At 37.1% G+C, this 16,011-nt stretch overlaps 1 protein-coding gene across 4 annotated transcripts in view; it reads left to right on the top strand.

The window, feature by feature from the left end:
- The window catches only part of LOC311443980 (uncharacterized protein), a 199,534-nt gene that overhangs the window by 91,904 nt on the left and 91,619 nt on the right, over positions 1–16,011 (top strand). The window contains exons 4-5 of one of the 4 annotated variants that reach the window (XM_084534692.1): positions 14,519–14,638; positions 15,699–15,769. The exons of 2 other annotated variants lie outside the window; for them this stretch is intronic. In XM_084534692.1, the coding sequence (XP_084390818.1) occupies positions 14,609–14,638; positions 15,699–15,769 (101 nt within the window). In that variant the 5' untranslated portion in view covers positions 14,519–14,608. The remainder of the gene's footprint in view (positions 1–14,518; positions 14,639–15,698; positions 15,770–16,011) is intronic. One more of the 4 variants, XR_014697599.1, reaches the window with a different exon arrangement.

Genomic DNA, 16,011 nt, shown 5'->3' with positions numbered 1-16,011 from the left:
GCCATTCCCAGGAAATCTTTAATTCCCTTTTTAGAGTATGATTTTTCAGTAATACTTCCCAAAGCAAGATTTGTGGGGTGCGTTTTGCTTTGCATTTATGTTTTCCTTTGTCCCTGTACTGAAAGCTCTCATGAGTTAAAAACAAGTAGGTGGCTTTCCTTTTTGGTTGGAAAGAAACCTTCAGGGAATTAAGGTTTATTTTGACAGAACTAAACTAATTATTTGTTGCTTTTAAGCTGATAAATAATTATAAAGTCATAGAGATTTTCTCCCTGAAATCACTGCTTACAACATCATATTTAAAATCTTAGAGGTCATTTTAGTTACGCCAAAGACTTGAAATGGAGGTTAGATGATAATACAGATATAGTTTTAATTAAGAGACTTGGAAATGTGGTGATAAAGTAACATAAGTTGTCTTGCTTTCTAAAGCACGGAGCATAATACTGTATACTGCCAGTATATGAACTGACAAGATATGGAAATTCTTATGATTTAGTATTTGCATTTTGAATGCATTTATGAGCCTGCTTTTTTTTTTTTTTTTCATCATTTTGTAAGATTCCAGCAAATGATTGTATCTCTGAGCATGTTATCCTGAAGAGAGAAATTGCTTATCAGTGTTTACAATTATTAATTTTACAGAGTTCATGACGTTAGCAGAAAGATCAGAATTTTTCCATTGACCTTCATGCTCAGAGGAAGTTCATGCTGAAGTCTATATTAAACCAGAAATACAAGCATCCATATATTTGAGATCTCCAAATTTCTAGGTAAAAGACAGCAAAGACAGCTGACAAATGTTTGAATCTTAGCAGTATTCTTCTGAGTAGACTTATTTTTATTTTTTTTTCCAGGCTTGTACAAGTTAATAGTAAAAAAATCACTATTCATACGTTTTCAGAGACTTTCAGGGACCATCAGTAAAGCTTTTAATATTTGCAACATATTGTGTTTCGCTAGACTTGTTCTAGCAAATATGTGTCCCAATATAAGTGATTTTTTTTTTAGAAAGGTTAAATTTGAGGTAGATAAATTTTGTGTGAAATTTCAATTTTAATAGTAGGTATTTTTTTACCCTTGGTAAGGAGATGCATGATGCATCTAACCATAATGAGTAACACTAGTAATTCTTCCTGTATCATACAGTGTGCTTTAAAACAAGAGACAGAATGATTGAGTTTTATATATACTGAGGATGAATAAGGATATGCAAAGACAAAAAAGCTTTTTTTCTTTTTTGAGGGCATGTCTCTATATACGTATACAGCATCATGTTCAATGTCCAAACTAGTTCAGAACAAGCTGATATGTCAATTCACCATAGCAAATATATTAAGATATTATAAGATATTATCTCAATACGTAAGATATTGCCAGTAGTTGTTGAGCACATCATTAAGGCATTTTGGCAGGGCTAGATAGTGTGGTTGGAGAACACGGATATAACCACACAGCAGGGATCGTCCTCTGGTGCTCACATGCTATTGTCTGCACTCCTGCTGCTCTTCACAGTTGAGCCCAATGGGTTCCTAAAACAGAAGGTCGACGTACTGTGTGATGAAGATATACGTCCTTGCAGTCTTTGAATTTTGATCTTATAAAGCTGTCAATACCAGTTACTTCCTTACATAGTGACAGTCAATCACCTCAAGTCTGACAAATATTGAATAATCTACTCAACCTTTTGCCATTCAGAGGCAAGCTGACAAATCTTTCTTCTTGGCTATCTTGTTTGTAACAACTTTTCTGACCAAAGAACAACACTTTTTCTTCAGAAAACAGAAATCTTCGTCCCAAACTTCTTAAAACATTCAGCAAGCAAGTCAGCACATGTGCAGGAGCCCTTACAGTTTCACATGGCAAATTTCCCACTTTTATTTTCAAGCAGTTATTCTACATTTATCTTACAGTGAGAGAACAGCCATACAATAGGCTTGATATCTAAACATTATAATATGGTACTGCATTCAGAAAAACAGATTTGAATGAACTGTGAGGCATTTCCATTACTTCTGTAAAATAAAACACATTATATAACATCAGTACCTTTGAAATGCAGAGAAATACCATGCTAAAACCAGCTACTGTGATATTAAGATAAAAAATATCCTGTATCTGCCCAGCAGGACAAGGAGAATACATTTTATGTGTTGCTTGCACTCTCATTTGCTCCTTGTTAAAATGACCATGGGTTAAGAGTTAATAAACTATTTAGTTTCTTTAAGTTACAGGTTGCATTTCCTGTTCACAGCCCTTATAGCCTCATTCTGGCTAAAGGCATACTATTACAGTATGTAAAGGTGCACTCTGATGACATGCCACTATATATAGTGCTGCAGATCATGCAGTGAAGTGTGTGGGCAAGGAGGCAGCCCCCTGAGCTGTTCCGTGAAGGTGGGACCTGAGGAGGGGTGGTGGCACCGTGGAGCAGAGCAGGCCTAGCAGTGTGTAGGCCTCGTGGCCTGGTAACCACCAGCTGCCACATCTGCACGGGGGTTATCCAGACAAGTGGCATGTTTGCACCTGCATTCCTCCAAGTTTATTCTGTTTTGAAAAAGGAAGAAATAACTTGTGTTCAAATATTTATTTTTCTTGATGTTTCTAACTGTGAATACTTAGAGTGTCAATGTCCAGACTTCTACTATCTGAGATGTCTTTATCAGCTTTCTTCACATTCCTACCCAGGTCTGGTACCATTTTAAACAAGAACAGTCCCTCTTTCATAGAAATTATGGGAGAATCCAAAACAAAAAAGGTTGTTAGTGAGATGGGAACAATCTCTCCAGATACCCTCCTTCATAGCATGTATTGATTTCTAGTGTTTTATGGTAAGCAAAAGTTTAACAACCATAATTTTATGAAAATGACAATTGAAGAGGACATCTGGTGAGAATTCATTTATGCCTTTTTACATTTTTAACAACCTGGCTATTTTTATTCTTCTCATCCTCTCAAAGGGAGTACAATGTAATGAAGCATGGAGCTGGAACTAGGCCACACCTCAGCTGGAAAATGTCAAATTCTATTATGCCACCCTCAAAAGCATAAATCATAGCTGCACATTTTTTAAAGGTAGAAAAACGGGAGGGAACAATATAAAACATTTATCTGAATTCATGCAGATATAACACATAATGGTTGTGTGGGTTATCACTTATATAAAAAAAATACCAAAATATTTAAAGGCTAAAATCTGTGATACATAGTCTCTTATCTTTGCTGAAGAATCCTTCTAAACATCATTCACTTTTTTGCATTTAATTTTTCCTGATGTCAGCTAACAAACTAACCTGGTTACTGTCAAGAACTACTAGCTGTTTTGTTGCTTGAAACATTATTTTCATATATGAAATATTTTAATGGTCTGAAGAATGTATTAGACTAGTATAATATCCTGGATTCCACACTTTCCTTCTGGGGAGGAAGAGTCTGTCTTTTTGGTGCAGCAATAGCACAGTTCATAGCTATTCAAACAACTGAATAGCATTTACTAAATAAGCATTTAGGAGGAGGATAGAAGACTAACAGACATTTGTTCACCCTCACTCTTCCTGTTTTCTTCAATATTCCTTTTGTTCCAAGAGGACTGAATTATCTGACTCTACTCACAATAAGTTTCTGTCTTTCTGGATAAGTTCTGTAGCTTTCCTTTTGACAACACCATTTTTTAAATGTGTTTAGTATGTTATGACATTCATACATGTGGCTATATGACATTTATGTGGACTGCTGATATCCTACAAGAGCATGTGATTATATACCTCTGTCAGAATTTTTTTGTTTGCCACTCAGCCTGTAGCAGATGAGTTGTTAGCAGCTGGCACTTGGACTCAGTCTTGGACTGTGTTGTTAAAACACAGACTTATACAATCTAAGGCTACTAGCCTCTCTGAACTCTTTTGTCTAGCCAGCTTCCAAAATACATATCAGGCTGATTATAGTGAACAGATTATTGTAGATTTACTGTAAAACAAATAGGCTACATTCATCATTATGTAAGTGACTACAAGGTGGCATGGACCCAAACTCAATCTCACTGCTACCACCTGAAAGCTCTTACTGTACTAAAACACTTACTGTACACATCATATAATTTATTATCTAGTAAATATTTTCATAATTTGAAGTGCAATTTATACTTCTACAGTTTCTGAGACCCTGGTTAAATCTCTTCAGGGCTTTAGATTCAAGACATGGTACAGTCTTTAGTGGTCTCCAGTTCCTAGAGGTATTTGTTCTCTTGGACCTGGCTCAGTACAGCCAATTTTCAGTTTAGTAGAAACTGCCACTTTGTTGGAAGAGCAGAGGTGACAATTGCACCTATTGCTTTGACCAACATTCCTGGCATCACAGACCCAAACCAATAAGTACATGTACTCTGAAGTTAAGGTCAAACTTGTAAGTCTGACATGAATTTTATTTAAACGCAGACTAGAAGGTGGAGGAGTTGGGTGTGCTACTGAGCCAGCTTGGCTGAGGACAAGCATTGCAGAATTCAGCATCTGCTGGTGTTTCTCTGCTGTTGAAAGCATAAGCTCCTGTATTGCATTGCAGGAGGCCATCCAGGAAGCAATAAAGGTTTCTATTGTCACATGAACAGATTCATCTGAAATTCTTAATCTTGGATTTGAATCTAAAAGGAGTGCCGACTGCTCAGTATGGTCTCAGAAAAACCTTGCATGAGATGGGGCAAGAAGGCAGAGAATTTGCTCTGCTAAGTGATATTTCTGTCAACTAATATTTATGTATATAAACAATACCAACTTTTCGTTTTCTTCACTGAGAAAGCTGTACTGTCTTTTACTGCTTATTAGAGAAAGATCTGATACCAATTTGTATCACTGTTATTTAACCTCACTGTGTATCACGTGTTTCCAGCTTGTTTCCAAATGATGTTTTTGTACACTAGATGTTTTAGTGTTAGATATTTGAAATCTCTTTTCTTACTGATTTAATCTCTTTGGCTTTAAATAGTCTGTCCAAATCACTGTGGAATGGATCAAAAGAGGAGCACTCAGCTTATGTTGAAGTTTAGGAAGCTATTCTTAAGAGTTATTGTAAAGAGTTAAGCTATTCACAACTGTTTATGAAGCTATTCTTAGGCTGCAGGATGGCAAGTAGTAGTTGAAGGTTTAAAGTTGAAGGCAAATAGTTTAAGAATGTTGTGGTTTGTTATGCAAGGTTTCAGCAGCAGTAGTATGTTCCTTTTCTTCGTGACTGCTGTTTCATGCATACGGTACGTATCCAGCTTAGTTTGGACAACAAACCCATCTGTGATGGTCATTCTGTGAAACAGATCAAGAAACCATTTGGCTTTAAAAGATGCCAAGGAATTTAAAAAAAAAAAAAAAAAGTCGGGGCAGTTCCCTGAGGAAGCCGAGCAGTCGCAGCTCTGCCCCCAAAGCAGTGGGCACAGCTCGGGGCAGAGCAGGAAGGCACCGTCAGCAGGAGATCTGCAAGGTAGAAACTTGGCCTGGCCTTACCTTCCACTCCTATGTGTCAGGAGCTCAGGCTCACAGAGGAACCTTTCCTTTGCCTCCAGGTGTTCAAAGTTGGGACAGGGGCAGTGTTCCTTGTTGCCTAGCATGCTCCTGGTGGCAGAGCCTGCTTCCCAGCACAGGGCTGTGGCAAGGTGGAAGCCCATCCTCAGGTATAAGAGGCATTTGGTGTCTGAAACTGCCTCTACAGTTCATTTTGTTCCCTCAAATGAAGAAATTACAATCATGAATAGCAAAACAGAATATGTGGGTGTGCTAATGATTTATAATCACCAGGTAAATGCTACCCATGTGCCACCAAGTGCGTGGTGCTTGCCAGCTCTGCTCTTGCTGCTGGGGGACACTGTGCTCCCCGGGTTGAGTGCGATGGGTCCAGGAGGAGAGCAGAGCATCGCTGCAGGATTTAACTGGTTCGCTTTGCAGACAGCTTTTAGCAGTCTGTAAAGCGTTAATGTTCAGTGTCTTTTGCTCAGCCATAGATAGACATACTAGTGCAAGTTTTCAGCTATCCACTAACACTTAGTTTAGAACTCAGCAAAAATTTTTTTTCAGTGTTTGAGTAGACATTTGGCAATGTGTGAAGTGTCAGATGAGTGTTGGTGAATTTGAGAACGGGGGTGAATGTTTATATCAGGGAAGGAGAATATATTCACAGCAGAAAGCACTCAACCTGAGACCGGAGGTACCTGAAATAAAGTAGCTTTAAACTAGTATATTCCAATTACATTAAAAGCTAAAGCTGAACTTGCCCTGCACAGCTGACACTTTACCGACTCGATAACAAATATTGAAATCTAGCATCAAGGGACTAGCTGCATGCTTGAGACTTAATCAATATAAACTGAATACAGTAAAGGTTTAAACTGTGGCCTAAACATAACATACAGAGGGAGAACGTGGCTGAAAAGCCCTCTCTGAAAGTGCCAGCTGCTAGCATTCAGTGGAGCAGACACCTTTGCCAGCCTCAGTGGTCCTGCTCCCAGGGAGCCCCAGCCCTTCATCCACCCAGGTGCCCACGCCAACACGACGGCATTGGAAGTGAAGCGTGTGTGAGGTGCTCCTGTGTTGCTTCCCAAGGTGCAGCCTCAATGCATAGCTCTCTGCTGCTGTGCATTGTGCTGTGGAGAAGGGCACAGGTGCAAGTGCTCAGTTTTCTAATGCCTGTGGGACATAGGCCCTTCCCTATAGATCTTCATCTAAATGATAAAAGACTTGGTAAATGTAAAATGTTAGTCACTGGACTATTGTTACGGAATTTCCCTATTAGATTTATCGCTGCTTCTATTAATTCCAGTAAGTCTATTAATTTATCCTTTATTAATTTATCAGAGCTTTCTGGGTGTTTTTTTTGTTTTGTTTTGTTTTTTGGTGGTGGTGTTTTGTTTTGTGGTTTTGTTTTTTTTTTGCCTCATCTGCAAAGTGCTCAATGTTGACAATGACGGAAACCTCACAGGAAGCATTGACAAGGCTTGAAAAATAATTCTGAAGCCCTTGTGTTGCTAAGGAAGTCTCATCAGTGGAACCAACAATTTGAGATTGTTTTCTCAGCAGCAGATGAGATAAATGAGAACTATTTCCAGATTCAGTAATTCTGAAATCTGAAGGAAAGATCTTATCAGTTTGCTGGCCACCCTGAACAGAATACATCAAGAAAGATTAATAGGAAACAGGGATACCTGTTTTGTTTTATAGGGAAAAAAGAAAAAAAAAAAAAAAAGAAAAAAAAGAAAAAAAAAGCAAATAGTTGCTTTTGCCTGCTCTATTGCATTAAATATAAAATCAAAGCATTATTTTACTTATTTATCATTACATACTGTTAGAATGAGCAATTTTTTCATGAAAAGAAAAACAGGCCAAATTTATTAAATTATAAAAGAGCCTGTATAAGGTTCAAAATGCTGGCAATGTTGTAATGTATGCTTGAGTATCTTCCAAATTTGTCCCAGTGGACACGGGAATCTCTCAGGAAAACTTTATTTACGGAATATCAATCTAAGTTGCAGATGTATAAAAGAGTTTTCTGTTTCAGCAGCTGCAAAATATTACTGTTTTAAGATTGAGCACCCTCAAATGTATGACAAATGTATTTAACAGTTGAATAAATAGAATTAATGTGAACCCAAAAGCCTAGGTCTAAATACAAACAAACACCAACCTTTAGCTCTTCCCTATCTATAGCAAACTCTCATTATGTTTATTAAATGTGAAGTACTCTGTACCACTTCCATAAGAGTAGGACTGGGACCTTGGAGCAATAGTGGCAGGTGATATTTTACTGTAGCTGTAGCGTACTTGAACCATCCAAGGGGAATACATGACACATATCTTTGTAGCTCAATTTAGTGTGCCTGGTTAGACAAGCACAAGTGTTCAAGTGCAGTACATTTTCAGTATGTAGATATTTGTGTTACAGTACATATTTAGAAGCTCATAGGAGTGTATGAAATCTTTTTGATAGATCATCAAAATGTGTAGAATACTACTTGGGAAAAAATCTGCATTTTTTAAGATCATCAGGTTAGTCAAGCTACAACTAAACAAAAACATATTTAGGTATTGATAGTTACTGAATGATGATATCTATTGCTCAATGAATAATCTATAATTCTGTATTAAAATTATAATCTTTTAAAATTTTAACTTCAAATCTTTCCTGTATACAATACTATTAATCATAATCGCGTTGTAGCAGTAATTAATTTTGTATGCTTTTCATCTTTTAGGGATTTTAAAAGTACACTTGACTGAGTTACAAATAAAGCCTCCACAGATGAGAAATGTTCCACTTGTATCATGTGGTTCTGGTTTGAAGATTTCTCATTTAGGGAGGAGGGAGCTATTTTTTCTTTTGCCAATAAAAATAGATCACATCTATTTTTGGACTCTGAACACAATCTACTTTTTTAATTCTCAGAGAGTGACTATGATTCGCTGAATATATTTCCGAAGTTTGAGCTTTAACAGCGTAAAGATACTGTCCAGCTCCTCAGCTGGGGGAAATCAGCATAACTTCCCTGGTCTTTGATAAGCTGACCTTATTGAAGATCTCCCTTATGCTTTCAGGCATTTCTGCTTTTCTGATGCTTTGATTTTCCTTTGCTTTTTCTTGCCTTTCTGGAGTAGTTTGAGACTATGAATCCATGAACATCTGCATTATTTGTGGAAAAACTCATTTGCTACTGACTTTCCCCCACCCCATGGGACAACATACATGGACTAGGTGCATAAATTCTTACGTCTAAACCAGTTGACTGTATACTGTATACTGAGGTTGCAAGAAATGTCCGAGTTTGCCATGTGTTGGAGCTACAGCCAAGCCTTAGGAACGTGTGTGTGTGTGTCTTTGGGTGTGAGTGGATGTATACACGCACACACGTATTTTAGAATCAGACACTTTCTTTAGGCACTGATATCACATTCTGTTATGGCAAAGCAACAAGTTCAATTGTGTCTTTACGCAACAAATATTTCATTTTTGGAGAAGTTTCAATAATAATCACCAATTGATTATCAGGCAACACTTCCTTAAATGAATGAGGCCTGGCCAGAGGATTTGAAAGTTTTTGAAAGTCCACTATCAGTTTGGAAATCTACCCAATTTCTTACAGTTTCACAAGAATTTTACTCTTCCTATGCAATAGAAAGCTTAAATACTATTGATGAAAGATTGTAGCATGGTTTTCTATTGTGTTTGTGCAGTTCTGTTTTATGAGTTGGCACCTTGGGGTATAGATACTGCTCTAAATACATTCCTAATCATCCTCTTTTATTTCTGTTTCCAATTCCACATAAAATATTTTCATTAGCTTGTTTGGGGTGGAGTGGGAGCAGGAGGTTGTCCTAGGTTTCGATTTTGTCACATGTTGTCATATAAAGAAAAAATGATGTAAGGTAATACGTACATACCTTTAATAAGTTAATACTAAATCATTCAAATTCTCAGTTTTCTGCACAGGCTGCTAGAGGAATAGATTTAATGGATCTACAAAGAACAGCTTTGCTACATTGCTTATATGTTCTCATCTGGCAGAGCATTGCATCATTTAGAAAAAGCCCTGTATTGTGGGTAGACCTTGTCTACTGAAGAGATACTGCTTTGTAGGAATGAGTACTTTGATTGTGGGGGAGTCTATGTGTATCTTCTGTATAAGTGTTTCTTTATATATTTTGAGACACAATGCCTAAGAATACAGCACAGAATATGATAATGCTAAATACAGAAAACAATGTTTGACTATGATCTGTATTTTTAATCTCATTTCAGGAGAATGCCAAAACCAAACTTCAGCAGTCAAATCCATCTGTATTATTCCTCATGACAGTATAAAATAGTGAGACAGTTCCACAAACTAGATTAAGAATCATAGTTTATATTGCAACATAAAATTGCTGAAATTGTGTAGAAATCTGTATTGTGGATCATAAATTAATGCAAAAACTCCAAGCTATTTTTTTCACTTTGTCTGTTTAAGCTACTGGGCAAGTTGTTGCATGAATAAATATATTTTGTTCCTCTGAAACTGTGTAATATTAAATGCTGTGTTGTTGGCATAAAATATAAGTTGATCAGACAGACAAAGATTATTATTCTGACAACAGCATACACAAGGGGATCATTGTACATTGAATTTCAGTGTGTAATATGGTATAAATCTTCATGAGATGCTCAACTTTTATTGGCTGCACAGAAGGTGCTTTTCCTTATTAAATATGGGAGATGGTCCCAGGGGATTTTTTTTTAAAATATCTTTATCCATTTTTTGCTTCTAGTCTGGGCCCTGGAAGGCTGACAGATACAGCTGGGTAAGCATTTCTCGTTTGAACACTTGACTACAGGCAGTCGTGCTTTAGCACTCGAGCCCCTGTAATGTTTTACCTTGGCAGAAACTATCAAATCCTACACAAACTCCACCTTTCCCATTCCATAAATGGATGAAATGGATGTGTTTGAGCTCCATCTACATCCTGTAGGACAAAAAAAATAGCTTAATTTTGCAAAACATTATCAGTGAAGCACTAAAATGATAGCTGCTTGGATTCTGCACTTGTGTTGTTCCTTGCTGTCATTGACTACCAGGACACTGATAGTCACCCTCACTGCTGTGCCCTGCACAAAATGAAGGAGCAAGGGCACCAAGTAAGATGCCCTCATCTTGAACTTCTTGAATTTAAACTATTTGGATTATGTTGCTGGCCAAAGCCAGTATACTATCTCTTTGTTAAACATAAGTAATTGGGAGATGGGGAGAGTGCTGTAAATAGATAAACATAGCTCCCTAAGGTAGTCAACCTAGTCCAGCTTTACATAGAGTATTAGCAGTACCATGCCAATTACCTAAGTGCCCAGCTGACAAACTGAAGTTTAAAATTAAACATTGTGTGTGGGCAAATCCAATGCAAAAGCTTTTGTAACAGAAAGCATGCTAGATTGTTAGGCCAAACTGAGAGTTCTAGGGATATAGTGCAAACCTGAATGCTTTGCTCCAGTTAATAGTGACTAAAATACCAATGGATTCACTGGAATTGAAACAGTAGAGCCACCCTACGTGAAAACCTTAGCTACTCAACTACAGAGTGATGGTTTTGCTTACGCTGAGTTAGTGGAGATCTTAAAAACAGTGAATTTTATGTTATCTTACTTCTTCCACCTTTATTAGTCAGGTAAGTACTAATCAATTAGGAAGACTATGGACATAGAGATTTACTTCATTCTGAATTGATGAAATGGACATCCCTCCATAGATTTCAATGTTAAATGGAACAAGCCACTTATTTAATCTCCATTTCTCCAATGAAAACAAGGTAGAGCACCAATGTGATGGTCATTGAAGACACGCACATCTATATTTTATGTATGCATACATACGTGTCTCATTATCCCAGAGTGGCTAAGGTCACTGGTGAGGAAGGCTCACTACGCTCAGACCTGATGTGTGTGTGTCCTTTCTTTAGGTCAGACAAATTCAGGGCTCATTGCTAGAATGCCAAATATTTAACTACTTTTTTTTTTTTTCCAAATTATTGTTCTTCATTATGAAAAGTTGTCAGTTGTGATATTTCAGACCCTTTTAGAGCCCATATGAAAAGAATTGCCAATAAAACTCAGATGTACTTTTTTTTTCTTTCCTTTTTTTTTTTTTTTTCAATTAATAACATCAAAGTCTGAGCAGCTGCCTAAAATCTTTTTTTTTATCCAGGTACTTTCTGTTACAGCTTTATAGCTTGGTGCACTTAAAATTTTAGGCTATACTAGTATTTTTTATATCAGTACTAACTATAAAATCTATATGCGTTGCTTTTATAGCATAAATTAGGACTGTGAAATTATTGTTACAGGACACATTATTAGTGTTGTCTCTGTACTACCTGTTTGTGTATTACTGCATCAAGAAAGAGTAACAGTTCTAGGAAGGATGGAAGACTATCCTTTCACCATCCGAAGGGCTAAGAAACTGCATATGTCATTTTCAAAATTATCTATCACATGTAAAGTTAAATTGGGTACAGCTAAATAATAAAAGTAAGTGCATTTTTTAGGTGCTCTTCAAATGAGGTCATGGTGTTTATGAATTTCCACGTATTACTCTGGGCTCCAGAAACTCTAGTGGCAATCCATGGAACAATGGTGAGAAATGTCTCTCACACACACACATACGCATAGTCAATTTAAAAAATGCATGAAGCATAACTCAAAGAATAAATCACATTTATGGTTCCCAAAGTATTTTTTTAAATGTGTATGAATCGATATCGATGTGTGAAAACTATTCTGATTAGGAAATGGTAAACAATTGTGTTAATTTATAGTGAATATATGTTATTTACCATTAATTACACCTAATTTTAACCTCCTTCAGCTGCTCATCCTCATCAGCTTTTAGGCAAGTCAGTTTACACCATTTCTTTATTCTTTGCCAGCACCTCTATACGCCAGTCCCGATATTATTTATCATTATCTTATTATTTATTTGCAGCTTATTCATACTGATTTTCTGCTTGCAAAGCTTTTATAATTTGAAATTGCAGACCAGAAATGCAACTGCTTCTGCAGACTCCTCCCCGTAAACAGTAACAGTCCTGTGGAAAGGATGGACTTCGAATGTCACCTGTTTCTGGCAATTAGAGCTGCCGTAGCCTAAAACACTGCCCTTTTTAAATACAGATTTTCAATAACAGTACTGCCTTCTCTGAATTTCCTTTCTGTGCTTGGATTTCTGAAAACCCTCCAGGTTGGCCTCACTGCATGTATTTGTTGTACGCTCTGTACCGCCCTGGAAGGACAGGACAGACAGCAGATATCATGAGAATTGAGGGGCAGCATTTCTTGTGCAAACAGTGATCCAACTAGAACACTTCAAAAATTTGATCCAGGAGGAGAAATGATCACCGAGGCTGCTCTCCTTCAGGGTGTCTGTAACTCAGAATAATAGCTCTTGAGTTATTAGCTGGTTTTGTTTGGCATTCATCTTCTAAAGTTACTGCCAAAGGCATAGAGGCAGAAGAAAGCATAATACCACATTGATAAATACATGTCATTTCCCCTTCCTTCCCCCAGAATTGTATAAAATGGAAAGGCATAATTGGAATGTTAGTAAATATAATGGATCAGAATTTATTTATTTATTTATTTATTCCCATATTGAACCTTTGCAACATCAGATTTCAAACTGAAGTGAATGACTTTCATGTCTGATTTATAAAATTTTCACATGAAGAATGTACAGTGGAAACAAAATAAATGCTTATTTGGCTGTAATTTTTCAGTTGTGAGAACTGATCAGATTAGGAAAAAAACAGATGAGAAAGCAAGCTACGCCTGCAAATAGAATGAGTTTGTCATCTTGTGAACTGTGCATCTTCCATTGGCCAGTGGGTGGGATGGGAATGCCCATGGGGTCCTGTGTGACTCTTCCATTCCTCTTATGTCCCCTTTGCCACCATGGTGTTTGTTGCTTTTAGCTTGTTCTTATATCTCATCTACAAAACTTGAGCATGGGGCAGCGCAAAGAAAAAGGTACTGAGCAGCAGAGTTACTATGCATAGCAATAATGTCTCTACGGTAAATTTCAGATGGTAAAGCAATTCACACTAAAACATTGCTTCCAGTTTATAATTCAGTGTTCCTGTTTTTCTCTGGTGGGAGAAGGTTCTAAGATTTAAATTTGATGTACATTATTATTTTTTGTCTCTGGGCATCTTTATGAAACTCAAATCTGACAGAGGCTTGGTGAATAGCTGGGAGATTTGGACTGGAAGACTTTTCTGCCGCCCTTCCCCCATACATTAAATCATAACGATGTGCCTTTATTTTATCCTTTTGATGATAGAGTATATTAAAACCAGAATTAAGGCTGTATTCGACTCTTTTCAATTCGCAATGCAGTGTGTGATAAACTATAGTTAAACAAGAGCAATTAGTAAATGATTTTCCTATTTAGAAGATCGTTTGCCAAATATGTTACCACGCTCTTTTTCCATAACTGTATTTTCCAATATCAATTAGGAAATGGCCATAAAGATTCCCAGCTACTGTTCATGAAAACTTAATGTACAGAGCTATGATAGTTGCACTGAGATAACGTGTACAAAGACGGATGGCAGAAGAGGAGACTCGCCATATCGGGTGAAACCAAAGGGCATACCAGGGAGTATGACATACTCCAGGGGTATGCCCTGGAGTATGACAAAGGAAAAGTAGGATCAACTCTGCATCAAGACTACATATGTCTAAGCCTAGAAATCCATGAGGACATTTAAGCCAAAGGCTGTATCTGTGCTTAATCACCCTAGACAGCTTTTGCCTTTTATTTGTGAAATCACTCTGATTGGATGCAGGCTATCAATAGCTCTCCATCAGAGGTCCCACAGCAGAAAGGATTGCTTCCTTCTCTTGCTTTACTCTGATACCTGATGCTTTCACTTGGTAGCACTCATTTCTTGTATTAAATGCCAAATAGTAATTTTCTGGTCATTTTCTTTGTGGCATTAATGATTAAATGCACATTTTTCTCTCATAGGAGCTGACCACAGTTGCCCTTATTTTCCTGGATTCCTAGACTTTATGGCCAGTAGCATGGGATGGTGATTTCCTTCAGTTCTGGAGATAAATGATGCTTTTGGGAGGCAGAGCACCAAGGGTGAGGGCTTTCTTCTTTTCCGTCTTGTTTCCACAGCCATGCAACAGAGAATTTGCTCATAGCAATGCCAGAAGCTTTGGGCTGAGGATCTGGAGTGTTATAGAACCAACTGCATGCAAAATTTCTGGGAAGGTTCTGGTTGTGAAATGCCTGATTTTGGTTGGAAAGACCTTGACCTCCTTAGATTTAATTAAAAAGAGGAGGCTTAAAAGGAAGGGATCTTCAGTGGTGCTTCCAAGAGTCCAACAGCAGCTTATTACTGTGTTAGAGTTCATAAGAAATAAGCACTAAATTGTACAGATTTCAGATCTAGTGCCATAGTAGAAGTGAAGTAAGTCTCAGAAGTGAAAAGAGTATTTTACAAAAAGAAACAAAAGTAACCTCAAACAATGGTGTCACCAAAGAACAACTCCCAAGATATGTGTGTATCCATGAAAATGACTCCTGGAGTCTTTCCAAAATCACTTCTGGCTCTGTGTAAATCAGGGAGATGTATGCTTATGCCTATGAATTGTTTAACTGTAGAAATGTCTTTTTCTCCTATATAACAGATGCACGAAGGGAATAGGAATGTTTTATAACTTCGGCTTTTAAATAATAAATAAATGGCTTACATTCTCAGCTTGAGAAGTCCTGATGTTCTGCGTAATGTATAATACTGAAGTATACAAATATTTTTTAGGAAGAATTATTTTCCCTTTTTAAAAGGAATATAAAACCTCAAAAATAAGATAAAACATCACAGTCTGTTTCTAAATACTTTGCATCTTAATATGGTTGAAGTTCAGGCAGTAAGTAATTTCTGAGTTTTTCCCTTGAGCTGCATAGTTCTTTTCATATGTAATTATTCTCTGAGTGCATTAGATAATGCTATGGTTCCCACAGCTGTATACACATCTATAAATCATTAATGAGGCAGTTAACTGAAACAAAACTATAAAAGATTTGCATTACCCGGCAGAACCCAGCCTTAATTGACTTCCAGTTATTTACAATTAATTTTTCCATTTGGAATAATGATTGCGAGTAACTTCGTTGATTTTTTTTTATTATTACTCAGGAATTAGATGCTGCCTATTCATCAAAAGTTTTTACAACAGGACCCTATCAGTGGACAGTAATGAGCTTGAGGTAATCTTGTTGTTATGCACACGTATACACTTATCCCCCCACAACTGGCAGAGGAAACAGGGGTGGAAGCAGGGGGATGCAGTAAAATGGGAACAGGAGTAAGTGCAAACTTTTTTTTTTTTTTTTTAATCACATAACTAAGTTTATCAACAATCACTTTCCTTTCCTAATTGCAGCATCTAGCTGAAAACCAGCACAATTAATAGAGCTGGCTGCAGCTCTAGATAGAATAAACTGTGTGC

The sequence above is a fragment of the Aythya ferina genome, assembly GCF_964211825.1.
Source record: "Aythya ferina genome assembly, chromosome: 13".
In the NCBI taxonomy this organism is placed as follows: Eukaryota; Metazoa; Chordata; class Aves; order Anseriformes; family Anatidae; genus Aythya; species Aythya ferina.
This window is presented reverse-complemented; position numbering and strand designations above follow the sequence as displayed.